This window comes from Phocoena sinus, chromosome 3, assembly GCF_008692025.1.
Source record: "Phocoena sinus isolate mPhoSin1 chromosome 3, mPhoSin1.pri, whole genome shotgun sequence".
In the NCBI taxonomy this organism is placed as follows: Eukaryota; Metazoa; Chordata; class Mammalia; order Artiodactyla; family Phocoenidae; genus Phocoena; species Phocoena sinus.
The window spans coordinates 16,864,684-16,892,180 of NC_045765.1; the positions used below are offsets into that span (position 1 = coordinate 16,864,684).

Sequence of the window (27,497 nt, forward strand, 5' to 3'; positions counted from 1 at the left end):
TCACTGTTGGGGGCAACCAGAAAGAAACTCCAAGAAGATTAACTTCTGGAGAGGGCATGAAATGCCAAAGACAGCCCCCAAGGGAAAAACCAGGGAGGAAAAGATCTCAGGACATGACTACACACAAAAATGTAAGCCATCAACAAACCAACCCCAAACAAAATAAAACAAAAGGCAAACAACAAAACTGGGGAAAACATTTCCCACACAAACATCAGACAAAAAATTAACCTATTTTAATATAACAGTTCTTCAGATGAACACAAAAGAAGCTAAAGTCCCAGTGGAATAAAGAACATGAATAGGCCAATCATAAAAATATAAGATGATCACTGTTTTAATATATATATATATATATATATATATATATATATATATATATATATAAATGGGACCTCCTTACCATCAAATACTTACAACAAAAGTATATCCCTGTTGTAGCTATCAAACTGCCAAAGCTAAAAAGGATTTGGTGGTGTGAAGAGGTGAGGAGATGGGCATTTACTCAATGGAACATGAATAGGTGAAAATGAACAGAAAGCTTTCTGACACAGAAAACTTTAAACTGCACATAACTGTGGACCAAGAATTGTACTTTTAGGAACTTAGTTTAAGGAAATAGTAAAGGATGAGTAATAGTTTCAGCTATAATGATATTCATTACTATTAGTGGCCAAACTAACATCTAAAAGGGAAATAAATTTTGTTACATGCGTCATATAAATAATCAATTACCTAAAAAGTATGCTACAGTCACGTGGTGCAATGTTATGCCATCATTAAAATGAAGTACTAGGCAATAATTGATAGGAGAAAACATTCACAAACCTATATGAATATATTCTAATTTTCCATCATAAGTAGTATACGGTACATGTTAAATATAGCATATTTTAATAAACAAAGAATGTTACTTTTCTAGACTTGAGGAAGAAAAGAAGGAAACTGGACCTCGAAAGAGGTGCTTGAATGGGTTTGTGGGAGGGTTCTGAACACCATGAGACCCCTTCTACATCCAGGTGGCTCCCTCGAAATGCTCAGCAAATATTTCCAACCCTTTTGACCCTCGAGAGTCTGAGGTGGAAAGAGGGATGGATTAATTCCCATTTTCCTATGAAAAAAAGGGCATTAAATGCCTTGCCCATTAATGTTGGAAGGAAGTAGCACCTCTAGCAATTTCCTACTGCCCTCAGAGTCACATCCAAGTCCCTCTATTGACGGGCCTTCCTTGCCTCCAACTTCCCCTCTTACTTGGGCCCCTTGTTCCCCACATTGGCCCTATTTCACGGCTGACATAGAGTTGATGCCCAGTAAACATTTGCTGATTGTAGTGTATGGACAGGAGCTGTGTGTATTAGAATAGGATGGGCTGTGTTGCAGTTAACAGAGAATCTACCACATTTCAGTGGCTTAATACAGTAAAGGCTGGTGTGTGTTTCCTTGCACACATCGCAGGCTTATGCAGGTTGGGCGGCCCTGCCCCATTTTGCGGCTGCAGCTACTGGGACATGTGACTTCCAAGGTCACTGTGGTAGGACAGAGAGAGAGGGAGTGGACACACTGGCTCTCAACTGCCTTGGCCAAGAGGTGACCTACGTCATTTCCTTCCACACAGGCTGTTAGCTAAAACTAGCCACACAGCCCCAAAAATGAGGTGCAAGGGAGGCTGGGAAATGGAAGGGAGGGGAGCACGTGGATATTTGATGAACCTGAAATGTCGGTGTCACACCAGGACCCACGTCCCAGCCCAGGGTCTGCCACAAAGAGACCCCAAAGGGAGTCCTGCAAGCAGAATAACTGAACGATGAGGGAGACCAAGCTGGCTTAGAGCTGCCAGGGCTGAGCCACGCCGACACCTGGCCCGACACCTTGGCCTCTGCTGCTCCTTGGAGCCCACATTCCCCAGGTCTTTTGCCATTGGGACCCCCCACCTGACCCTCCTCCCAGGGCTTCTGTGACCTCCCTCAGGGGACAGACTGTCCGCCCAGGGCTGGCCCCCAGCCTTGGGAGTTGGGAATACTTCCATCCTGGTCCTGGCTGTCCTCACTGCTGACCAAATGCCTCATTTGGAGCACAGTCTGGGCCGGCTGCTGCCACATCTGTCCTGCACGTTGCTGCTTTGGCTCCAAATGCTGGGAAGCCCGAAGACCAGCTGTGCGCTTACAAGAAGAGGGAGCCCTACCCTGGCCAGGCCTTGTAGGGTCACATGGGGCTCTGGCTGCAGCTTCAGGTGGGCCAGCACCTACCGGGTCTAAAGGCCCCCACACCCAGGGCCACCCACACTGCCATTTAGCGCCATGTGCTGGTCAAGTTCAGAGGAAGGGCACAGCAGGCAGAAAGTAGAATGGCGCTTCCCAAGGGCTGGGGAGAGGGAGCAATGGGAGTTATTGTTTAACGGGTACAGAGTGTCAGTTTTGTAAGAGGAAGAGAGCTCTGGAGATGGGTGGTGGTGATGGGTACATAATAATGTGAGTATACTTAATGTCACTGAACTGCTCCCTTATAAACAGTGAAGATGGTAAATTTTATATATATTTTCATAATTAAAATTTGTTTTAAATTCTATTGGAACGTAATTAAATTAAAATTTCAGTTCTTCAATTACACGCCACATTTCAAGCGCTCAAGGGTCAGGGTGGCTAGTGGCTGTTGTATTGGACATGCAGAATTAGAGCATTTCTAGCAATGCAGAAAGTTCTATTGGACAGCACTGCTAAAGAAGCTCATCTTTTCTCAAATATTCCTGCCTCCTCAATCCCCCTCCTCCCCAAGACCACCAAAGAGCTCATGTGCCTTAGATCATCCCCAGGGACTCTTCCCAGGGCATGCATGTACCCTGGATGAAGACACTGAGCTTTAGAGGGTATTGTCAAGGCAACACAGGATCCAAGCAGGGGGCCTCACCTCCCTCAACCACACTGCACTCTTACTGTGGGAGCTCAGGTTGGAGGTACAGATACCCCCCACTGCCGTGTCTCCCCTGAGCCCAGGAGTGTCCACCAGTCCCTCTGTCTCTGCAGGACCAGCCGCTGTGCCTGGAACAAGCACCACTTGCAGGATGCAGCAGGGGAAATAAGACACGGCCCAAGTACTCTTTCTCAGCTCCTCCGATTCATCTCCTAAAATCCCTTTCTGTTATAATCAAATTTGTTTCAATTTAAGAATTTTTATATTTCTCATGCTTTTCAAGAAACTAACCAAACCACACCCTTATCCAAAATTGAGGTACAGTTGGATCACGGGGGTGTAAATGAATAAATTGAAGTTAACTGGCAAAACCAAGACAAAGTTCTAGACTTCCTCCTACCAGCTCATGGGCATAAGGTGTGTGCGACAGAGGGACCCTCCACACCAGGGAAAGGGCGGATTTGATCCACCAGCCTCAGGAAGACACTCAGAGTCCTTGCTGTACTTGTCAAGAATAATTCTAAACCTGCTGTCGCTAAACTAAATATTGTCAACGTCATGATAGCAAAACCACATTTATTTAGAGACTGTAAAGCACGTTCACCTTCATCATCTCATTTAATCCTCACCGACAACTCAAGATGAAAATTATTGCCCATTTTAAAGATGAGAAAACCAAGGCTTAGAAGACTGAAGCCCATTCTCAGTGACATACCTGGTAGTGGTGGGGTCAGGGGTAACCCAGGTGCAAAATAATAAGAAATATATATCTGGCCTCTGCCCCTCATTCCTGGCACAGACCTCCTGAAACACTTGTAATTTCCTTAATGATAGGGGTGAGAGGAGCATCTTTTGTTATTCATAATGTGCCCCTTTCAACCTTACCTGAGTTTATGTTAATGAAGCGATTCTTGGTGGGCCCCTAGATAGTTCAGAATGGGGGCTGGTAGCCAGAGGAACCAACTGTATGATTGGAGAATTGGAACTTTCAGCCCCACCCCCAACTTTCAGGGAGGAGAGAAAAGCTGGAGATTGAGTTCAATCATCCATGGCCAGTGATTTCACCAATCATGCCTGCAAAATAAAACCTCCATAAAAGCCCTAAACAATGAAGTTTGGAGAGCTTCCAGGTTGGTGAACACATCGAGTTGCTGGGATGGTGGTGCATCCAGAGAGGCCACGGAAGCTCCATGCACCTTCCCCATGCCTTGCCCTATGCATTCTTCCATTTAGCTGTTCCTCAGTTGTGTGTTTTATAATAAACCGATGATAGTAAGTAAAGTGGTTTCCTGAGTTCTGTGAACCGTTCTAGCAAATTATTGAACTTGAGGAGCTGGTTGGTAAGAAGCACAGCTGACAACCTGGGAGTTGAGCTCGGCATTTGAAGTGGGACCCATCTTATGAGACTGAGCTCTTACTCTGTGGGATGTATGCTAATTCCGGTGTGAAGAAACAAGTAGTTTACCAGGATACAGGACTCTCGAATTCCACAACCAGTCCTTTTGTCCACTGGGTTGGAGGGCAGTATAATACTTGGGGAAGGCAGACAAGATTTTATATCTACCAATTTTATAGAGTTAGTGTGAAGATTTCCAAAGATAATGCATGATAAGTGACTAGCACAAGCCTGGCACACAGATTCACATATTAAGAGCTCAATATTTGTAGCCATCATGGTATTATTATTACTATTATTATATTAAAGGTACTTTTCAAAAATAAGTGAGATTAAGTGTGACAACACTCTCCAAAATAAAATAACATCTGCAAACAGACTTCGGCCCTGCTTTGCAGATGAGATGGCTGCATTCCAGAGGGTCAGTGACTTACCTAAGGCAGGTGGAGAGGAAGACAGGCCGGCAGGCAGGGGTTTACTCCTGGTCCAGTGACCGGCTCATTCATATCCTCCTTCTTGCCCCTGACCTATCTCTTCACTAGGGCTCTGGGAGGTCTTGCCCAAGGATCAGCTGAATTTCCAGGGGCTCACCATGGCCCAGGAAGCAGAGCTGAGAACCAGGCCAGGAGTAAATGTCCTACCCCCTCACTGCTCGCCACCAGCTGGACCTCTGGAGGACCCAGTTCACTGACAGGCTGGGGAGCAGCCCTGCCTGCTGTAGAGCCCCCTATCCCCTGGGCTTCCCTGCCCACCTCCAGCCCCCTACAAGTCCAGGCTTCCTTCCACAAATCCACTCCTCCCACAATGCTCGGCCCACAGCGTGTCCTGGTTGCAGGCCCACTGCATCTCCCTCCAACCCCTAATATTCTCCCAGCAGGGCTCAACTGAGGCACCAGGCAGCGAGGGGCAGGACCTCCATACCACCCTGGGCAGAGGCAGGAACTGCATTTTCTACAAGGTCAGCATCCTATACCTCCTGGGGTGGAAGGGGCTGGAATGAGGGGAGGGGTAACAGCTTAATCTCTCAGGATTGGGTAGACAGGGCAGGTGTCCCGTGGTGCCACAGGAGGCTTAGTTGGCACCCAGTCACCCAGTTAAGGAGCCCAACCTCACAGGGAGAAACGGATGCTCTCTTCCATCTTCACTTCCTCTAACTACCTCAAGGAGAAACCTCGGATGGTTGTCGGTCTGTCTGTCCTCCTCTCTAACACACACTAATCTCCCATTTGAACATCGCGGGCTGTGGTGCAGACCCAGCAGAAGGCAGGACGGTCTAGCTGGATTTGAATAACATCGCTTTACATTTTACTTCTAAGTTACCTTTACAATAAAGCGAGGTTGCCTTTGTAAATAATTTTAAGTTTTAAAAAAATTCAGTTGATTTACAGGAAAATACACAGCCTATACCATGTGGGTATGATGAAAAATTAAGAAAATTGGTACACAAATGACGAGTTTCTGGAAAGCTGCCTTAGTATGTAAACAGCCTTGCCAAGTCAGAACCACCCCCCTCCACCCGCCCTTTGCAGAGGAGAAAACTGAGGTTCAACAAAATCGATGGGAGGGTCACGTTTCCTCACCTGTAGACCCAGACAGTCTCCCTGTGACCATGTCACTCACCCCCAGCTCCACCAGGAAACCGTGGCAAGCACAGCTGCCCTGGCCCACCTGCACCCCTAGCCTCCCAGCCCCACCCCCAGTGCCCTGCCCCTGCCTCCCCACCCCCACTCACAATGTTCATGAGGGTGAGCAGGTACTTCTGCACATGCTCCTTCCCATGGAACTGGACCACAGAGTCATCCACCCCCAGCAGGACCTCGATGTTGTAGTCGTCGTCGGCAGCATGTCTGCGCACCCTCTGCCTGGAGCTGTTGACTCTCTCCTCCAGGATGCCCAGGGCATGGCTGAGGCTGTCCAGGCTGCCCGGGAAGATCCCTGGAAGGAGACAGGACAAAGCCTGTAGCAGCAGCCCAGGCTCACCAGGGACACCGCAGCAGGACAAAACCCCACTCAGATGCAACTCGGCACCTGCCGGGTGCCAGCTTGGCCATCAGCTTGTCACCATCACAGCACCCTAACCGAGGGCATTTCTGTCCCCAGTTCACAGGAGAGCAAACTGAGGTTCAGAGAGGGCAGCAGTGATGTACCAAGTCAGCTCAGACCCAGCAGCATGCAAATCCACAGCTCGGCCATCACAGAGGCCAGGTTTGGCACCCAGCAGTGAACAGAGAGGGTGGGAAGCTGGATGGGCAGGGTGGACTCTTTTCACTCATTCACACACTTGCACACTCCCCAAGGGCCACCCAGTGCCAAAGAGCTGGTCTCCCAGGCTGGTCTCCCCATTTATAACCGGGGAAACTGAGGCCCAGCCCAGGTGGTATGTGTTTCACAGTGTCTTTTCAGACAGCTCCTCTTCTGGAACTTTCTGCTCAGTTCCTGGTTGGAGCTAGGTCCCTCATTTCTGCGCCAGGCCGGCCCACTCAACTCCTGGGTTGGGGCCAGGCCATGGGTGACCCCCAACCCCAGAACTGTGCCTGCCCCTGATGCCAAGTGCCAAAGAGATGAAAGGTTGCCTGACTGAATCATGCAGGAATCAGGACGAGCCCCTCTTATGACAACTCCCCCACAGTCTGCCTGGCAGGGGCTCACTCCGTCCCCCACAGGCTAAACACCTGGCTCAGAGCGGGGCAGACCATCTGGGGCATGGGGCCTTAGGGGCCACAGTTGAGGGGGCCAGGGGCTGGATCGCATCAGGCCCAGGACCCCAGGATGTCATTGCACCATCTGCAGGGCTGCAGCATCTGTCTCAATCCCCTTCTACTTTCCCACTGGGCCTGGAGCCTACCATGGACCAATCCTGGCCCCTACCTCTCAGGATTGCAGCTGAGCTGGCCAGGCCGACCTTCAGCATTGCTGGCAGCCACAGACCACATTGTCCAATTAGTCCCAGTGCCAAAGCCTCTGGAAGCCCCTCACAACCCTGCTCTGGTCTATGTGTCCACGCCAGGTCCTTGACCCCAGGGTCCTGCCCCTCCTTGGCACTCCTGGTAGGGGGAGGAACAGATGTGTCTCAGAGACTCTTGCCCTGGGAAGGACCTAGGACCTCAGGTTATCATGACATCACCAAAGAGTCTTCCAGAACAATTCTTCTCACTTGTCCCCTAAGCTCTTTTCCACGGTCTCCTCTGGAGGCACAGTGAGGCAGCCAGGCCCTCCGAGTATGTCTCCTCATCCAGTGCTGACAACAGGCCTCTTTGATGTGTGTTATTGCCTCCATTTTACAGACCAGAAGACTGAGAGAGCTCCCCAGCCAGCCAGAAGCTCTCTTCTTTACACCTGCTGTCTGTTAGGTTTCAGGCACAAACCTGCAACCTGGCTATGGAAGGAAAAGTGGAAGTGAAGGAGCAGCAGAGGGGGAAGGGCTGCACAGAAAAGAGGAATGGGCTAGTGCCAGGGCTGAGCATCTGCTGGCATTCCTTACCTCCTGGAGTCCTTGTGCCCCCGCCCCAGCCCTGTAGTCCCCCATGTCCCCCCAGTATGCACAGGCACACACACACTCCACACACACGCACACACGTGCACACGGCAGGCACTGCCCAGGGCCACTCCAGGGAGAGCGCCAGTGCAGAGCTCATCCTTCTGCTGCACTGTCTGGAGGTAATTCAGGGCCATCCTTGCTGCTCCCAGGGGAAACATCAGCTACTTAAACCTGACAGTGGGTTTGAGGAATTGCTACTCTATTTTTACACATTTATTTCTTTGCATTTTCAACAACCAGGGACAGCTCACCTTCAGAACCACCTTGGGAAGCAGAAAGATGGTAATTTCCATAAAAAGCTCTTCCCAGGGAAGAGGCTGGATGTTACCCCTTGCCCCTGTCAAGCCAGGGGTCACTGACAGGTGGTCCCTGAGCAAAACCAGACCATGGGGGTGCCTGTTAGGGCCATGTGGTGTTTTTTAAATACCTTATTTGGTTGACAGTATTTCAAAATTTGGAGATTTCATGTTAAAACCTAGAATAGCCAGCTTGTCTGAGAAATAAAGAAATGGAGTCATTGTAGAGGGGGAGGGGAGTTTACACTGAGCTGTGGAGTGACAGCCATGCCTGGAAACAGGACACAGGGGCCCGCTGCCTGGCCTGCCGCCCTTGCTGCCCACTTAACCTCTGAAGGCATCAGAGTGCGCCCCCAACCCTAACCCAAGAAGTCACCGTGCAGTGACTCCTCTTGACATTTTCTGGGGGAGGGAATGGGGCTGCCACCAGGCCAGGGCTGGCTAGGGTACATCTTGTAGCTGCTTCTGCTGAGCAAGCTCAGTTTTTTGTGTTTTTTTTTTTTTTTTTTTTTTTTGCGGTACACGGGCCTCTCACTGCTGTGGCCTCTCCCGTTGCGGAGCACAGGCTCCGGATGCGCAGGCTCAGCGGCCATGGCTCACGGGCCCAGCTGCTCCGCGGCATGTGGGATCTTCCCGGACCAGGGCACGAACCCGTGTCCCCTGCATCAGCAGGCGGACTCTCAACTACTGTGCCACCAGGGAAGCCCGCAAGCTCAGTTTTTAACTAAATTGTATGTTACAAGCCCATTAAAAACAGCAATGTTTTCTAAGAATGCATTAGAAATGTTAATTTCACCACAAGCATATTATTGTTATCATTATTAGCTCGAGCATGATAATTTTAGAGGGTGGCTTGGACATTATGTTCTAGAACACCCCTCCAAGGCCCAGCCCCTGTAGAGATGTGTCCAAATCCAAAGTAAAGTGCAGATGAAGGGAGGAAGACAGGGCCACTCGGGGTACCTTGAAGGTGACAGCCCCATCCTACAGTCTGGTCCCTGGAAGCCCCAGCCCTGCTCAGGCCTGGCAGGACGTAGGGAACAGCTCCAAGGTCAGCAGGGTCTGCCAGACGCCCAGACCTGGGGCCACATGAGTGTTGATGGGACCCAGCAGCCAGGCTGTCATTCCACCTTGTCATTCTTGGATGTCTCCTGAGTCTCCCTACAATGGGCCCGATCCTAAAGGCTAGGCCACGCAGAGATCCCAACCACACTCTGGTTCTAGCGGGCCTATCCCTCAGGCTGAGTCCTGCTCGGGTTCTCAGCTGGCTGCCTAGTGATTTCCTGAAACCAATCCCGGCCTTCAGGGCCAGTCCACCTGCACTGGGCTGCCTCCTTCGTCTAAAGGCCTCAGTTCTTCTCGGTCCCCCAGACCTCTCTGTCACCCTCCCCTCCTCCCCCTGGAGTTCTTGCATGCTTGTAACTGGCCCACTAACGAGCAGTTGGCACTGCCCATCTCCTGTTGAGGTGGGAGGACGATGCTGCCCTGGCTCCTGACTCAATCGCCCTCTGTGCACAGCCTCCCCACAAGGAGAAGCCGCTGGTCCCCCCTAGGTGGCTGATCCATGGTAGATGGGAGAAGACTGGACCCCGGCAGGCTGAGGCTTCCCTGAGCAGAGGTGTCTATGGCAGGACCCTATCTTCTCAATGGGTAACCACAGGGGTTTTAGTTCCTAGCATTCCCTGTGCTGGGGAGACCTTTCTGGACTGTTCATGTCTCAGGCAAAGGATGACACAACAGGAAGCTTCCAAAAGCTGTCCCTCATTTTAGAGTCTCTACAGCGGGTCGGACAGAATTCCTCAACGAGTCAATAACAGTCTGTGGAGAGGACAGAATAGGGGAAGCAGAATTGCATCCAGGGCACCCTGAAGTACCTGCTCTCCAGGGGAATAAGTGGGTCACAGCAGCCACAACCCCTGAATCACACGCCCCTGCCGGACCCTGCTGCCCCTGCATCTGGTGGCAGGGTGGGGCATGTGCACAGCCCCTCACAGTAACAAACCTCCACTATGTCCAGCAGCCATCTGATCCTCACAGCAAATGGAAGGCTCCACACTACCCTCATTACTGTGCCCGTTTTAGCATCAAGGAACCCCAGGAAGATTAAGTGACTCAGACAAGTCACACCACAGAGAAGGGGCTGGAACCCAGCCCAAGTCATGTCATCCAGAGTTGTTAATGTGCCCCAGGGGGACCTGTGTACTTCACCAGCACCAAGGGATGGTGTGGGAAAACTGAAACTGATAGAAACAAGCATGTTTATTCCCGAGAAGAGAAACCCCAGGGACCTGAGTCTGTAAATGCCATGGGAGCAACATGCAGCAAGTGCTGGCTCTGTAGGTTCAAGTGTGCCTGGGTGTTTGCTGTCCCTGTGCACATCCCACACCCAGGCCTTTGCTGCACTGGCCTCTCCTAGGATGTCCTTTCTGCTGCTGCTTCTGCCCAAACTTAACCTTCCTATTGTTAGGGGAACCACTGACCAAAACTGCCCACCCTGGCCAGGTAACCATTTGCAAAAAATTTCTTTTTGCGGTACGCAGGCCTCTCACTGCTTTGGCCTCTCCCGTTGCAGAGCACAGGCTCCGGATGCGCAGGCTCAGCGGCCGTGGCTCACGGGCCCAGCCGCTCCGCGGCATGTGGGATCTTCCCAGACCGGGGCACGAACCCGTGTCCCCTGCATCGGCAGGCGGACTCTCAACCACTGCGCCACCAGGGAAGCCCTGCATGAGATGTTTTACGACAGGAGGTCCTGGTAAGGAACACAAAACTAACAAGCCACCACCAACTGGAAGAATTCAGGAAAGGTCAAAAGGAGATGCCAGTCCATATGTCCTCCCAACCTCTCAGATTCCTCCTCGCTGGAATCCATCTTGGCTGAGCGATGTGTGGGCCACCAGGAAGGACCCTGAGTCAGAATGATTGGCCAGAGACAACCCAGAAACTAATTCCATCACCATAAAACCTGAGACTGTGAGCCAAATGGCAGAGCAGCCCTCCTGGGTTCCCTTACCCTGCTGCTCTCCACCGGGCTGCCCCTTCCCAATAAAGTCTCTTGCTTTGTCAGCATGTGTGTCTCGTCGGACAATTCATTCACTCTCGGGCCCTGGAAGGGGTCTCCCTTCCTGCAACACTATCAGGTCCAGTAGAAGCCCCCCCCAAAAGGTCTAGAGAGAAGGGGACCTGCAGCCCTTGGTGCCAGGGACCCACTGCCTCCTGCAGTGGACTCAGATGTGTTGGTCCCCCTCTGCCTCCCCGCTCAGGGCCAGCTGCACACCAATAAGGGGAGGAGGGGCACGGAGCCTTGAGACGCCACTGCTCAGTGATGGGAAAGACCGCTGTCCCCTCTTCATGGAATGATCTTCCCCTCATTCCTCACTGGGCTTCCTCCCTCTCACCCTCCAGGTGTCAGCTGAAATGTCCCCTCCTCAGGGCAACTTGCCGTATTTCATTCTAAATTAAAATAAGCTCTCCCTTCCCCCAGTGTCTTCCTTCATGGAACATACCACCATTTGCAGTTCGAATGTCATTTGTGAATTTACTTGGGCATTATCTGTCTTCTCCACTTGAGTGGAGGGCCCCTCAGAAGACAGGGGCCCAGGGTCTTGTATGCCTCGGTGCCTCACAGATAATCGCAGGGCTGTGAGGGGTAGGAGCCAGTGCAGAGATACGATGGGAGGGAGCAAAGGGCCAACAGTGGGGAGGCAGAGGGTGCCCTTGGGAGCTGGGAGCTGGGAGCTGGGCTGGAAGGAGAGGCAGGTACAGCAGGGCCAGGAAGCCCAGGCTGGGGGCGGCAGAGGGGGTGGGCAGCAGGAGCAAAAGTCAGGTGGCTGGCAAAGGAGCAGGAGCTGGCACAAAATCCTGCTGTAAGTTACTTATAGAAGGTGTAACTACAACAAAGTTACCCAGGAGGAGTTCAGACAAACGAGGTGAAGAGAGAGTTACCATTTAATTGCCAACAAAAAGAAACCAGGCCTAACTACATTCATGAGATAAAATATAATCCAAGACATTAAGGGGACAAACTGATAAACAATTCATTGAGAAGATATAAAAGATATGAACTTTTTTCACCTAACAGAGCTTCAACCTGATACAAAGAGAAATAGGCAAAGCCACAGTGCTATGTGCTTTTTAATACATCTATTCCAGAAAGAAACAGATGAATTAGATAAAACATTAGGCAGGATTTGCATTACTGTAGAAGATTTGAATTACTAAAGCAACCTAATGTTTAAGCCCAACAACCATAAAATGTGTCTTGTTCAAGCACGTGCAGAACAAGTTCCAAATTTTACTGTATGTTAGGACAAAAAGGAAACTCAAAAATCATGTCCACAGCTGCTACCATAGAGCAAAATCAGAGAAAACAAGAAGAAGGACACTCCAACCCTAAACACCAGAAATTAAAAACACAGTTCTAATAAGCCTAGACTAAATAGAGAATATACACTCTAACTGTTGGCTCAAGTAGAAAACCTGAATAAACCTTAGAAGAAATGGAAAAAAGCAGTCAAAGAAAAGCCCAGAATGTTTTATAGAAGAGTTTTACCAAACCTACAAGAAATAGTTAATTCTCATCTTACATAGAATCAGTATGCAAAGATCAATACCTTTCTTGTACATAACAGTGACCAGCTAGGAAAGAGAATGGGAAAAGAGGCTTATTGACTATAGGAACAAACCCCACAAAATATCTAGGTATAAATAAAAATAAGGAATGTATGAAGACTACACAGAGAGTAATACAATATAGTCAAGGCTCTCCCCCAAAACAAAAGAAGACCTCAGTAATTGGAGACACAATGACACTATCCTGGATTGCAGGTTGACTCTCCTCCAAATTAATCTATAAATTTGACACAATCTCCATCAAAAAGACTGTTAAAATCCAACAGAATAGTTCCAAAGTTCAACTGGAAGACTACATATGAGAGAATAGCCAGAAAAAATATTAAAAAGGAATAATAACAAGGAGGTATTTACCTTTCAAATTTTCAGAAGACACTACAAAATAACATTAATTAGATCACAGTGGTACGAGTGTCATGAAAAGACAGATTTTGGAACTGAATACAATGTCTAAACACAAATCCAAGCATAGGAGGGACCTTGAGTGAAAATGGTGCATTGAACACATACATCTAATTTTGCTCCTCCCTGGAACCCCATTACAACTTTAGAAAAGGTATGATTCTTTTTTTTAATCACATGCCTACACGGACAGGGGGAGAAGGAGAGGAAGAAAATAACAGAACTGTTGTAAACTGGAAAGCAGGTGGCCATGTGGCGATGGACTTAGTATATCTGAGAAGCTGGCCAAGACTCTTCCAGTCTGTACTGCAGAACCCTCCAAAGGCACCAAGTACCTCTGGAAGTGGGATGATGGGTGGATTGAAATAAGGACTAGTTGATGGCCAATGCCAAATCCCCTCCCCACACCCTGTGTCCCAGTAACAGCCCAATAACTAACACTGCATGGGTCTGAAAGCTCATTCTCTCTCAAAAAGGTGGAAAAGAAGGCTTCTGGGCTGCAGGCACCAGGTGTAGTTGAGAGCACAGGTACCATGCTAAGAACAGGAAAATGAAATGAATGCTGAGACACCAGCCCACTTCCACAATCCACTCCCAGAACGTTGGTAGTCAAGCCTTTACCCCTCAGGCAGGACGTTGGAAGGAGGCTTCTCTAGGGAATCTGACCAAAGACCAAAAGGCAATATTACTGTGCATGGTTCCCCCAACTACCTGCATCAAGCTCCCAGTCACCTCTTTTGTTGCCCAACTTTACACAGGAGCAGCCAGCCAAGGATATCCAGCTCTCTGGGATTAGTCCCAGACTCAACAGATGGAGACCAAGATACAACACAACAATCAAAGTGAGGAAAAAAAGACTACCTAGGAAGGTGGGGAAACCTATCATTAGTGACCTCTGAGAGGTAGAAGGAAATATCGCATTCACTAAACAAGAACAAAATGAGAACAATCAAAAGGGTTCTTTGAAATTAAAAACATTTCAGCAGAAATAAAAAAAACTTAATGAAAGGATTAAGAAGACAAAGTTGAAAAATCTCCCAGAAAGTAAAACAGTAAGACCAAGAGACTTGAACCATCAGGAAAAAGATAAGAAAATTGGAGGACCAGACCAGAGGTGTATCATCCATATAATAGAAGCTCCAAAAAGAAAGGAGAGGGACTTCCCTGGTGATGCAGTGGTTAAGAATCCATCTGCCAATGCAGGGGACACGGGTTCGAGCCCTGGTCTGGGAAGATCCTACGTGCCATGGAGCAACTAAGCCCATGCGCCACAACTACTGAGCCTGCGGTCTAGAGCCCATGTGCCACAATTACTGAAGCCCCCACGCCTAGAGCCCGTGCTCCGTAACAAGAGAAGCCACCACAATGAGAAGTCCACGCACTGCAACGAAGAGTAGCCCCCACTCGCTGCAACTAGAAAAAGCCTGCGCACAGCAACGAAGACCCAATGCAGCCAAAAATAAATAAATAATATTTTTTAAGAAAAGGAGAAGACAGAAAGGAAAGAATTAACGAAATTACTCAAGAAAATTTCCTACAACTAAAAGGTGCTCCCAGACTGAAAGGGCCCAGTTAGCACCCAACTCAGCAGATGAAAACAGACCAGCACCATGGCACATCATCATGAAATTTCAGAACAGAAGGAACTTTCTACAAACTTTCACAGAGAATAAGAGGGGGCCGGGGGAAGCAGTTACAGAAGAGGTCACAAAGGATTGGAAGCAGAATGGCTGTAGACTTCCCCAAACCAGCATTAGAAGCAGGAAAACAATAGAGCAAAGCCTTCAAAATTTCTATACCCAGACAAGTTCTCAACAAGTATGAAAGATATCTCCAGACAAGTAAGTTGTCTGAAGTTTTATCTGTCCAGCACCCCTTTGAAGGTACTGAAGGATGTGCTCCTTCAAAACAAAAGAGGTAACCAAGAAAGTGGAAGACTAGAGATAAAGGAAACCCAACACGAGAGATGAGGAGGGAATCCCCTGGAGGATGGTGAAAGGTGATCCCAAGGTGGCAGCTCTGCAGTACCTGTGGAGGGCAACTGAGCCACACTGCAAGCAGTGTGACCCAGCATATGGACTGTCATCACCAAGACCCCCCTTCCATCAGGCCATCTTCTTAACCCGAGGACAGAATGCCCAGGAGAACTTGGGCCAGCTTCTCATCAGTACTGGCTTGTCTTGACCATGTGCTAATGAGGGTCTCTCCCCTCAGGCTCTGCTGAAGACATGCATATCACTCACAGAAGTTTCCAGCTTTGCCCTGAGAGCGGGAGGTAGACCATGGTGGGCTCAGATATAGAAAGGACAGAGCAGCCCACTCTCACTGACCGGACTTCTGCTGCATGTCCAGCACCTGGTCTACACCTCGGTCTTGCCAGGCACCCGACTGTGGAGAGCCCAGTGTTTCCCAAGACTCACTCATGACCTTGCTCATGAGTTCCCCCGAAAGGGCCTTGTCACCTCCCAGAGAAGCGGAAGTCAGACCATGACCCAAGACTGCTCCACTCACCTCCTCCTGGAGCCTCTGCCCAGCAGGGACAGTGCTGCCCACTCCTTGCATGAATGGTGTGTGCTTGCCCTTAGTTTTAATATTAATCACCTTTGGGGGGCGGAGTCAAGATAGCAGACAAGATAGCAGAATTCGTGTCTCCGAACAACTAGGGCACCTACCAGGCACCAGTGGGGGACCACGGGCACCTAAGGGGGTGGGAGGAACCCCCAGTGACCGGGTAGGACGTGGGCCGTGGTGGTTAGTGAGGGAGGAGAAGTGGAGTCGGGATGGGACTGGCACCCCTGAGGGGTGGCTGGGGGGAAGGGAAGGGATCCCACTCCTGAAGGGGGGAATTGGGGGAACACTGGGAGGGCAGAAGATCAAAAGGGAGCATGGCCAGATTTCCCCTGCCCACTTGGGCCCCTGGGAGCCTGCTGAGATCCAGGGCCTGATCCAGGCCCACCTAGGCCCCCTCCAGCCACGCGGGTCCTGAAGGAGTGGGAGGGAGGGAAAGGGGAGCAAAAGTAAAGGTCGGAACTACAGGACTGGCACCCCTGAGGGGCGGCTGGTGGAGGGAAGGAGTTCCTATACCCAGCGGGACCCACCCATGGTTAGGGGTCCAGCAGGGATGAGGGAGACCCTGGGGGAGACCATGGTGGGGGGGCGGAGGAACAGAAGGGAACATGGCCAGTGCTTTCCCTGCCCACTTAGGCACCAGGGAGCCTCCTGGGCTCCAGGGCCTAAACCTCTGCCCTCAGAGCCTCCCTCCTGCCGTGCAGAGCCCAAGCCCCGCCCCTACACCCCCACCCAGGGCCCTACCTCTACACTCGGAGACCCCCTCCAACATGCTGGGCCTAAACTCCACCCACACACCCTCACTCAGGGCCTTACCTCCAAACTCCAGAACTCCACACTCAAGAGGCCCTCCTTTGGAGGTGCTGCCTCTCCCCTTCCACGCAGGTCCTAAGCAGAGGTGCTGCCCCATGCTTAAACATCACCGGCCTAGGCCCTGCCCCCAAGGCCTTTTCCTGCTGGTTGGGTCCTGAGCCTAGGACCCGCCCCACACTCAAATGTCACCCCCCTGCCTAAGTTCCACCCCCACCTAAACGCCCCCCATAGCCAAGGCTTTTTTTTTTTTTCCTCTTTTAGATTGGGGTTCTGTTTTACCATGTTGATTCATTTATATTTTTGTATTTCTAATAAATCTTTTATTTTTCTAATTTTATTTTATTCCTTATACTTTGTTATTGTTCTGCTCCTTTTGGCTTGTTCCCCCCCCCCCCCTTATTTTTTCTTTTTTCTGTTGTGGTTTTATTTTACCTTTTTGCAGTTTTTTCAATTATATTTTTATTTTTCCTAATATATTTTTTATCTTTCTAATTTTATTTTGTTTCTTATTCTTTGTTATTGTATTGCTCCTTTTCTTTTTCTTTATTTTTTTTTTTGCAATGCCACACAGCTTGTGGGATCTTGGTTCCCAAGCCGGAGGTCAGGCCCAAGCTCCTGTGGTGGGAGCTCCAAGTCCATACTAGTGGACTAACTGAGAGCCTCAGACCCCAGGAAATATTAATTGGAGTGAGGCCTCCCAGAGGTCCTCATCTCAGCAACAAAGACCCAGTTCTATCCAACTGCCTGCAAACTCCAGTGCTGGATGCCTCAGGCCAAATAACCAGTAAGACAGGAATACAGCCCCACCCATCAAAAAAAAAAATGAAACAACAAAAAAATATGTTACAGATGAAGGAGCAAGGTAAAAACCTACAAGACCAAATAAATGAAGATGAAATAGGCAACCTACCTGAAAAAGAATTCAGAGTAATGATAGTAAAGATGCTCCAAAATCTTAGAAACAAAATGGAGAAAATACAAGAAACATTCAACAAGGATCTAGAAGAACAAAACAGCAAACAAACAGCGATGAACAATACAATAACTGAAATTAAAAACACTCTAGAAGGAATCAATAGTAGAATAACTGAGGCAGAAGAATAGATAAGTGAGCTAGAAGATAAAATGGTGGAAATAACTGCCAGGGAGCAGAATAAAGAAAAAAGAATGAAAAGAATTGAGGACGGGGACTTGCCTGGTGGCACAGTGGTTAAGAATCTGCCAATGCAGGGGACATGGGTTCGAGCCCTGGTCCAGGAAGATCTCACATGCCACAGAGCAACTCCGGGAAGTTCCCACATGCCACAGAGCAACTAAGCCCATGCATCATAACTACTGAGGCTGCGCTCTAGAGCCTGTGCTCCACAACAAGAGAAGCCACCACAATGAGAAGGCTACATACTGCAAGGAAGAGTAGCCCCCATTCGCCACAACTAGAGAAAGCCCTTGGGCAGCAATGAAGACCCAACGCAGCCAAAAAAAATTTTTTAATAAATTAATAAATAAATTTATAAAAAAAGGAATTGAGGACAGTCTCAGAGACCTCTGGGACAACATTAAATGCACCAACAATAAAATTATAGGGGTCCCAGAAGAAGAAGAGAAAAAGAAAGGGTCTGAGAAAATATTTGAAGAGATTATAGCCAAAAACTTCCCTAACATGGTAAAGGAAATAGTCAATCAAGTCCAGGAAGAACAGAGAGTTCCATACAGGATAAACCCAAAGAGAAACATGCTGAGACACGTCTTAATCAAACTATCAAAAATTAAATGCAAAGAAAAAAATATTAAAAGCAGCAAGGGAAAAGCAACAAATAACATACAAGGGAATCCGCATAAGGTTAACAGCTGATCTTTCAGCAAAAACTCTGCAATACAGAAGGAAGTGGCAGGACATATTTAAAGGGATGAAAGGGGAAAACCTACAACCAAGATTACTCTACCCAGCAAGGATCTCATTCAGATTTATGGAGAAATCAAAATCTTTACAGAAAAGCAAAAGCTAAGAGAATTCAGCACCACCAATCCAACTTTACAACAAATGCTAAAGGAACTTCTCTAAGCAGGAAACACAAGAGAATAAAAAGACCCACAAAAACAAACCCAAATCAATTAAGAAAATGGTAATAGGAACATACATAGTGATAATCACCTTGAATGTAAATGGATTAAATGCTCCAACCAAAAGACACAGACTGGCTGAATGGATACAAAAACAAGACCTTTATATATGTTGTCTACAAGAGACCCACTTCAGATCTAGGGACACATACAGACTGAAAGTGAGGGGATGGAAAAAGATATTCCATGCATTCCATGGAATGGAAGAAAGCTGAAGTAGTAATACTCATATCAGATAAAATAGACTTTAAATTAAGTCTGTTAAAAGAGATAAGGAAGGACACCACATAATGATCAAGGGATCGATCCAAGAAGAAAACATAACAATTATAAATATGTATGCACCCAACACAGGAGCACCTCAATACATAAGGCAAATGCTAACAGCCATAAAAGGAAAAATTGACAGTAACACAATAATAGTGGGGGACTTTAACACCCCACTTACGCCAATAGACAGATCATCCAGACAGAAAATAAATAAGGAAATACAAGCTTTAAATGACACAATAGACCAGATAGACTTAATTGATAGTTTTAGGACATTCTACCCAAAAGTGGAAGAATACACTTTCTTCTCAAGTGTACACAGAACGTTCTCTAGAATAGACCACTTTTTGGGTCACAAATCAAATCTTGGAAAATTTAAGAAATTGAAATTGTATCAAGCATCTTTTTTGACCACAATGCTATGAGATTAGAAATCAATTACAGGAAAAAAACAGTAAAAAACAAATACACAGAGGCTAAACAGTGCACAGCTAAATAACCAAGAGATCACTGAAGAAATCAGAGAGGAAATCCAAAAATACCTAGAAACAAATGACAATGAAAACACAACGATCCAAAACCTATGGGATGCAGCAAAAGCAGTTCAAAGAGGGAAGTTTATAGCAAATCAAGCTCACTTAAAGACACAAGAAAAATCTCAAATAAACAATCTAACCTTACACCTAAAGCAACTAGAAAAAGAAGAACAAAGAAAACCCAAAATTAGTAGAAGGAAAGAAATCATAAAGACCAGAGCAGATATAAATGAAATAGAAACAAACAAAACAATAGCAAAGGTCAATAAAACTAAAAGTTGGTTCTTTGAGAATATAAACAAAATTGATAAACCTTTAGCCAGACTCAACAAGAAAAAAAGGGAGAGGACACAAATCAATAAAATTAGAAATGAAAAAGGAGAGATTACAACTGACACCACAGAAATACAAAAGATCATAAGAGACTGCTACAAGCAACTATATGCCAAAAAATGGACAACGTGAAAGAAATGAAAAACTTCCTGGAAAAGTACAACCTTCCAAGACTGAACCAGGGAGAATTAGAAAATATAAATAGACCAATCACAGGTAATGAAATCAAAACTGTAATTAAAAATCTTCCAACAAACAAAAGTCCAGGACCGGAAGGATTCACAGGCTAATTCTATCAAACATTTAGAGAAGAGTTAACACCTATCCTTCTCAAATTCTTCCAAAAAATTGCAGAGGGAGGAACACTCCCAAACTCATTCCACGAGGCCACCACCACCCTGATACCAAAACCAGACAAAGATATCACAAAAAAAGAAAATTATAGACCAACATCAGTGATGAACATAGATGCAAAAATCCTCAACAAAATACTAGCAAACAGAATCCAACAGCACATTAAAAGTATCGTACACCATGATCAAGTGGGATTTACATCAAGGATGCAAGGATTCTTCAATATACGCAAAACAATCAACGTGACACACCATATTAACAAATTAAAGAATAAAAAACATATGGTCATCTCAATAGATACAGGAAAATGCTTTTGACAAAATTCAACGACCATTTATGATAAAAACTCACCAGAAAGTGGGCATAGAGGGAACCTACCTCAACATAATAAAAGTCATATATGACAAACCACAGCAAACATCATTCTCATTAGTGAAAAACTGAAAGCATTTCCTCTAAGATCAGGAAAAATACAAGGATGTCTACTCTCACCACTATTATTCAACACAGTATTGGAAGTCCTAGCCACAGAAATCAGAGAAGAAAAAGAAATAAAAGGAATACAAATTGGAAAAGAAGTGAAACTGTCACTGTTTGCCAATGACATGATACTATACATAGAAAATCCTAAAGATGCCACCAGAAAACTACTAGAACTAATCAATGAGTTTGGTAAGGTTTCAGGATACAAAATTAATGCACAGAAATCTCTTGCATTCCTATACACTAACAACAAAAGATCAGAAAGAGAAATTAAGGAAACAATCCCATTTACCATCACAACAAGAAGAATAAAATACCTAGGAACAAATCTACCTAAGGAGGCAAAAGACCTGTACTCAGAAAACTATAAAACACTGATGAAAGAAACCAAAAATAACATAAACAGATGGAGAGATATACCAGGCTCCTGGATTGGAAGAGTCAATATTGTGAAAATGACTATACTACCCAAAGCAATCTACAGGTCCCATGCAATCCCTATCAAATTACCAATGGCATTTTTCATAGAACTAGAAAAAGAAATTTTACAATTTGTATGGAAACACAAAAGATCCCAAATAGCCAAAGCAATCTTGAGAAAGAAAAACAGAGCTGGAGGAATTAGGTTCCCTGACTTCAGACTATACTACAAAGCTACAGTAATCAAGACACTATGGTACTGACACAGAAAGAGAAATATAGATCAGTGGAGCAAGATAGAAAGCCCAGAGATAAACCCACACACATATGGTCAATTTATCTTTGATAAAAGAGGCAAGAATATATAATGGAGAAAAGACAGCCTCTTCAATCAGTGGAAAAATGGACAGCTACATGTAAAAGAATGAAATTAGAACACACCCTAACACCATACACAAAAATAAACTCAAAATGGATTAAAGACGTAAATGTAAAGCCAGACACTATAAAACTCTTAGAGGAAAACAGAGGCAGAACATTGTATGACATAAATCACAGCAAGATCCTTTTTTACCTACTTCCTAGAGTAAGGGAAATAAAAACAAAAATAAATAAATGGGACCTAATGAAACTTAAAAGCTTTTGCACAGCAAGGGAAATCATAAACAAGACCAAAAGACAACCCTCAGAATGGGAGAAAGTATTTGCAAATGAAGCAACTAACAAAGGATTAATCTCCAAAATATACAAGCAGCTCATGCAGCTCAATATCACAAAAACAAACAACCCAATCCAAAAATGGGCAGAAGACCTAAATAGACTTTTCTCCAAAGAAGACATACAGATTGCCAACAAACATATGAAATGATGCTCAACATCACTAATCACTAGAGAAATGCAAACCAAAACCAAAATGAGGTATCACCTCACACTGGTAAGAATGGCCATCATTAAAAAATCAAGAAACAATAAATGCTGGAGAGGGTGTGGAGAAAAGGGAACCCTCCTGCACTGTTGGTGGGAATGTAAATTGATACAGCCTCTATGGAGAACAGTATGGAGGTTCCTTAAAAAACTAAAAATAGAACTACCATATGACCCAGCAATCCCACTACTGGGCATATATCCTGAGAAAACCATAATTCAAAAAGAGATATGTTCATTTCAGCTCTATTTACGATAACCAGGACAGGGAAGCAACCTAAATATCCGTCAATAGATGAATGGATAAAGAAGATGTGGCACATATATACAATGGAATATTACTCAGCCATAAAAAGAAACGATATTGAGCTATTTGTAATGAGGTGGATAGACCTAGAGTCTGTCATACAGAGTGAAGTAAGTCAGAAAGAGAAAGACAAATACTGTATGCTCACACATACATATGGAATTTTAAAAAGCAGTACTGATGAACCTAGTGGCAGGGCAGAAATAAAGACGCAGACATAGAGAACGGACTTGAAGACACAGGGAGGGGGGAGGGTAAGTTGGGACGAAATGAGAGAGTAGCATTGACATATATACACTACCAAATGTAAAATGGATGGCTAGTGGGAAGCTGTTACATAGCACAGGGAGATCAGCTCAGTGCTTTATGAGCACCTAGAAGGGTGGGAGGGAGGGAGACGCAAGAGGGAGGAGATATGGGGATATATGTATACATACAGCTGATTCACTTTGCTGTACAGCAGAAACTAACACAATACTGGAAAGCAATTATACTCCAATGAAGATGTGAAAGAAAATAACATTAATCACCTTTGATATTCATTTATGTGTAAATTTTAAATAGCTGATCAAATAATAAAATAGTGAGTAAACTGGATGACTTGGTAAATGGTGGAAGTGGAGCAGGTGTGGACATCCTGGCAATCTGGCAATACTCACTTAACAATGTGTAAGAACCTGACAGCCCAATAATTTCACTCTACGTCCTAAAGACATAGGGCATCCTTAGGATATCCCAGTCCCCTCCCTGTACTTACCCTTGCCCCATTGGCAATTTTTCTCTCCCCTGGACTAGGCACACAGATGGTCAAGCTCACACAGGTCTCTCAGGAGGCAACTGAGAGCTGTTCATGGCAATGTTGTTTGGGTATGTTGGGGGGAGTTGGAGGCAACCTGGGTGTCATCAGTGCGCGAGAGAGGCCAATGCGGCATGTGCACTCCACACAGTGCTATGCAGAGGTTTGAAGTTTGACATCCACGTAGACAGATGGATCTTAGAAACAGAGTCAGAATGAGATAAATGCAGCACCATTTGTCAATTAAAACACTGTCAGGGGCTTCCCTGGTGGCGCAGTGGTTGAGAGTCCGCCTGCCGATGCAGGAGACACCGGTTCGTGGACCGGTCTGGGAAGATCCCACATGCCGCGGAGCGGCTGGGTCTGTGAGCCATGGCCACTGAGCCTGCGTGTCCGGAGCCTGTGCTCCGCAACGGGAGAGGCCACAACAGTGGCAGGCCCGCGTATCGCAAAAAAAAACACTGTCAAAGACCAACACTGATTTTGCAAAAATATACACTAACAAAAGGATACCTTTTGATCACCTTAGAATGGTTGCTCATTGCAAGGGAAAAGGAGAGAAAGCTGGTTGTGGAGATAAATGGTTTCTTTTTTTTAATGATATTGGGACAACTGGTTAGATAAAGGAGGAAAAGGTCAAACCCTGGCTTCACACCTTAAGCAAAAACCAGTTCCTGGCCGATTGGTGACCTGGGATGATGAAAATGAAGTCATAAAATTGCTAGAAGAAAGTTCAGCTAAATGCTTTTTTATAATCTCCGTGTTAGGCAGGCTGTGAACCCCAAGGCCAGTGTACTTTCCAAGTCCCCCTATGACTGCCCATTGCCCATGAGCAGTTTTCACACGCCTGGCCCCTGCTGGACAAGCACATGGGTGGATGGGTGGGTGTGCTGAGGGCCCTGCTATGTGGATGAGAACAAATCACTCTCCCTTCCCCAGTGCTCAGGCACCCCTGAAGCTTGAATCCCTACAACTGCCCTGCAGAGCAGAAACTGCCATATTGTGAAGAAGGGGAGAGTGACACTTATGGAACTAGACCGGGATCAGAGGCAAGCCCAGCTCTCCTTCCGCAACCAGTGCAGGCCCCTGCAGGGGCAGTGGACCGGGCCCAGGGTCCTGGGCACCAGCAGCCCATAGGAGTATCCTGGCACCTCCACCTAGGGGAGGTCATCTGGAGGAAAGTCATCCTCTCTATTTATTAACGACAGAGAAACAAGCCCTCTGTGACTGCAAATTCCCCTAAAGATGATCATTAAGATAAAATATGTTTACATAGAAGCATAATTAGGACACAGCAAAAGCCCTGTTTGGAAGCAGGCTGGCTCTTTGGAGGCTCTGGGAGCAGAAAGAGACTCAGCCCCACGGGGGCCATCAGCACAGAGCCCCACTGGTGAGTTTTATTAAAAGAAGCTCATTAGGATTATTTCATCCCATCCCTTTCTAACTTTATTACCAAATCAGAATTAATTTTTGCAACTCTGACAGCCAGTATCATTTTTATGACTCGAGGTGGAAAGGAGGAGAGGGAGGGCTGCTGGGGCCAGGCCAGCCACTCGGCACTCGTCCATCAGGGCCACACCAGTAACAGCTGCACCGAATCTGAGACAAGAGCTGGAAGATGCATAAATTGTCTGGAGTCCAGGCTTGCTTACCCTTCTAGCACCTCCAAGGGGAAATGGGAGCTCTTGAGAAGGGGAAAGAAACTGCCCCCAGGGCATGCCCTCCCAGGGATGGGGCAACGATGCTCCTCGGTGGTGGACATAAAACACCTGGCCTGCCCAGCACCCCCCTTCCCTGCTGGATGTGAACAGAGCCACCTAGAGCTGTGCTGCATGGTGACCCACCCCTTCTCTGGGTGCTGCTCCCTGATTTTCCTTTGGTGAACCACTCCCCGCTCCCAGTTCACATGGCTTAGGGGGAGCCAACCCCACTGTACCCCCAGGTCCAGGAGCACCCACATGGCCCAGACTGGCCAATGAACCCCAATGCCAAGCATTTGTTGGAGTACCTGGGAAGACACCCTCTCCTTTCTCTCTGCTGAGATTGCTGAGGTGTACAAAGTGGGCCAGGGCCTGCTGGACACCGCTTGTTCCCAGGAGAAGCAGAGCTGAGAGATGAAGGGAACAGGTGATAGCCTTTAGGTCCCTATTTCAGCTGTACCTGAAGCTGATATACCCCTGGACTCTCCAGCTCTTTGAGTCGATTCATTTGGATTTCTGTCTTGAAACTGCAAGAGTCCTGACATACACACACACATCTCATGCACTGGCCTAAGCTAGACACCAGCTTTTGGTTTTGTAGCCAGAGTGCCCTCAGACTGTTAGTGTCACATGGTGCTGCCCTGTTGCACCTCCTACTTTTAGAGCGACCCCAGTGTAGATGGGGCAGAGAAAGTCCACTGTGAATTTAAGGTATGTGGCCGAGAGAAAGGGGCCAGGATCTGGTTCAGTCCTCCACAGATACGTGTCCTTGGGAAGTGAGGGTGCCTGCAGAAGTGTTGAGGCCACTGAGGTTAGGCCCAAAACGGCAGAGCCGCCTGAATGGCCAGGAGCTCCTTGCAGCAGGGCCCGGGGCCTGCCGTCCTCAGCCCTCACACAGCCTTGGCCTGCCCTATACTCCCGCACCAGCTGAATGGCCTAGGCTCCTCTGCACCTGCTCGCCACCCACCGACCCATGCTCCAGCCGCCTTCTGAAGCCCACCCAGCCCCAGGGACACATGAGGTCTCCTTCAGCAACCAGGCCCCTGGGGTCCGGGGACTAAGAGTCCTTCCCTGGTGAGCTCTTGCACACGGCCAAGGCAGGCAGGTCCCTAAAACCGGCCTCAGCCTCCAGGGCACCAAAGTCCTTTCTGCGGCAGTCAGCTGAGGGAAGGAAAACTGCCCCTGAGTTACCTCTATACTGCCTCTCACCAGCACTCAGCAGCCAGATGGCGGGATACAATGGAGAGGCTGGCAGATCGTTTAATGAAAATATTTACTGTGAACTTCAGAACAAAACACAGACACCCACAGGTCCCGACAGAAGGGAGGATTCCCTGGGATTTCGCCTTGAATGTAGGGGAAGTGAGAGGCTGGCAAGTGGGGCGCTGATGGCCAACGTCGAGGGGCCACGGTCCTCATGGTTTCTGTGTCCAGGCACAGCTTGTACAAGTGCGTCACTGACAGGGAAATCCCTGTCGCCAGCCCCACACACATTCCAGAGTCCTAGATTTGGACATTCAGTGACCTCCTAGGCATCGCTCCCTGGAAGGTCCTCAAGCACCCCACACTCAGAATTAAAGGACTGAATGCCTCCTCCACGCCCCACCCCACCCCTTCAGTTGCAGTGCCCACCTGGGGCCATGGCACCTGCAGGGCACCAGGCCCACACCAGGATCAGGGACTGCTTCTCCCGAACCCACACAGTCGGCTCCATCCTCATCCTAAGCGTCTCTGAACCTGCCCCCACCCCCATCCCTCTGTCATTGCCCTCGTTCATGCCTCCACCAGGAACCAGCTACTCAGTCTTTGGATTCTCCAAATCCAAGTTCCAAGGCATTTCTCTCCAGCTGCCAACCTGTTTCTCCTATTGGGCCCTTCATCTTTTCAGATATTGAGCCCCATGTCATGCAGGGTGGGCAAGGACACTGCAGGGTGGTGTTCCTGGTGCTTTGAGAGGGGCCTGGTGCCAACAGATGCAGCAGGTGCAGGGTGCTGCAGAGCCCTGCTCAAGGCCCTCTCCTGCCAGACCATGATCATGGGTGCAGGAACTCTCAGCAGCCTGCCCATACCCTCACCCCCAGCCCGGGGCATTGTCCCCTGTTCCCTCCCACCTGCTGTACCCATCCTGGTCCTTCCTACCTGGAGCCTGTCACACAGAGGGGCTGGGGCCAGGACAAATGGCTCCCCCCAGCTGACGCTGGGACTCAGGGTGGCAATGCAGGATGAGCCACACTGTAGCACCAAGCCACCTTCCACGAGGGAGAATCCTCCAGACACCACCATCAGCAGCGTGATGGGAAAAGGCCTCCCACTGCTGACGATGAAGATGACATCGGCAACATCGGGGCTTTACGGACATCCCTTATTTATTCTTCACACCAGCCCCGTGGAGCCGGGCTGGACTTCCTCCTATGCAGATGGAGGGACAAGCCCAGGAAGGTCATGCTCCAGCCACTGCCTCATGGCATCAAGGGCGGCAGGTAAGGTGTCTGACCCCAGAATCCAGCCCACTGCACCTGAACCCCGGACAGCACCACTCGGAGCCAGCTGCACTGGGGCTGGTAGACAAGAGGCAGCTGAAAGCTCCAGGGGTACCCCGCCAAACTGGAGACCTCATCCCACGGCCACACCCACCATGACCCTGTAGCACAAAGACCCACACTCCGCCTCACCGTGTCCACTCACAGCCCTGAGGTGTGGGCCT

General features: G+C 47.9%; 1 protein-coding gene across 1 annotated transcript in view; it reads right to left on the reverse strand.

The window, feature by feature from the left end:
• Nucleotides 1-27,497, reverse strand: part of ADAMTS2 (ADAM metallopeptidase with thrombospondin type 1 motif 2) — a 252,663-nt gene that overhangs the window by 95,620 nt on the left and 129,546 nt on the right. The window contains exon 4 of the mRNA XM_032628799.1: nucleotides 6,036-6,238. Coding sequence (XP_032484690.1) covers nucleotides 6,036-6,238 — 203 coding nt within the window. The remainder of the gene's footprint in view (nucleotides 1-6,035; nucleotides 6,239-27,497) is intronic.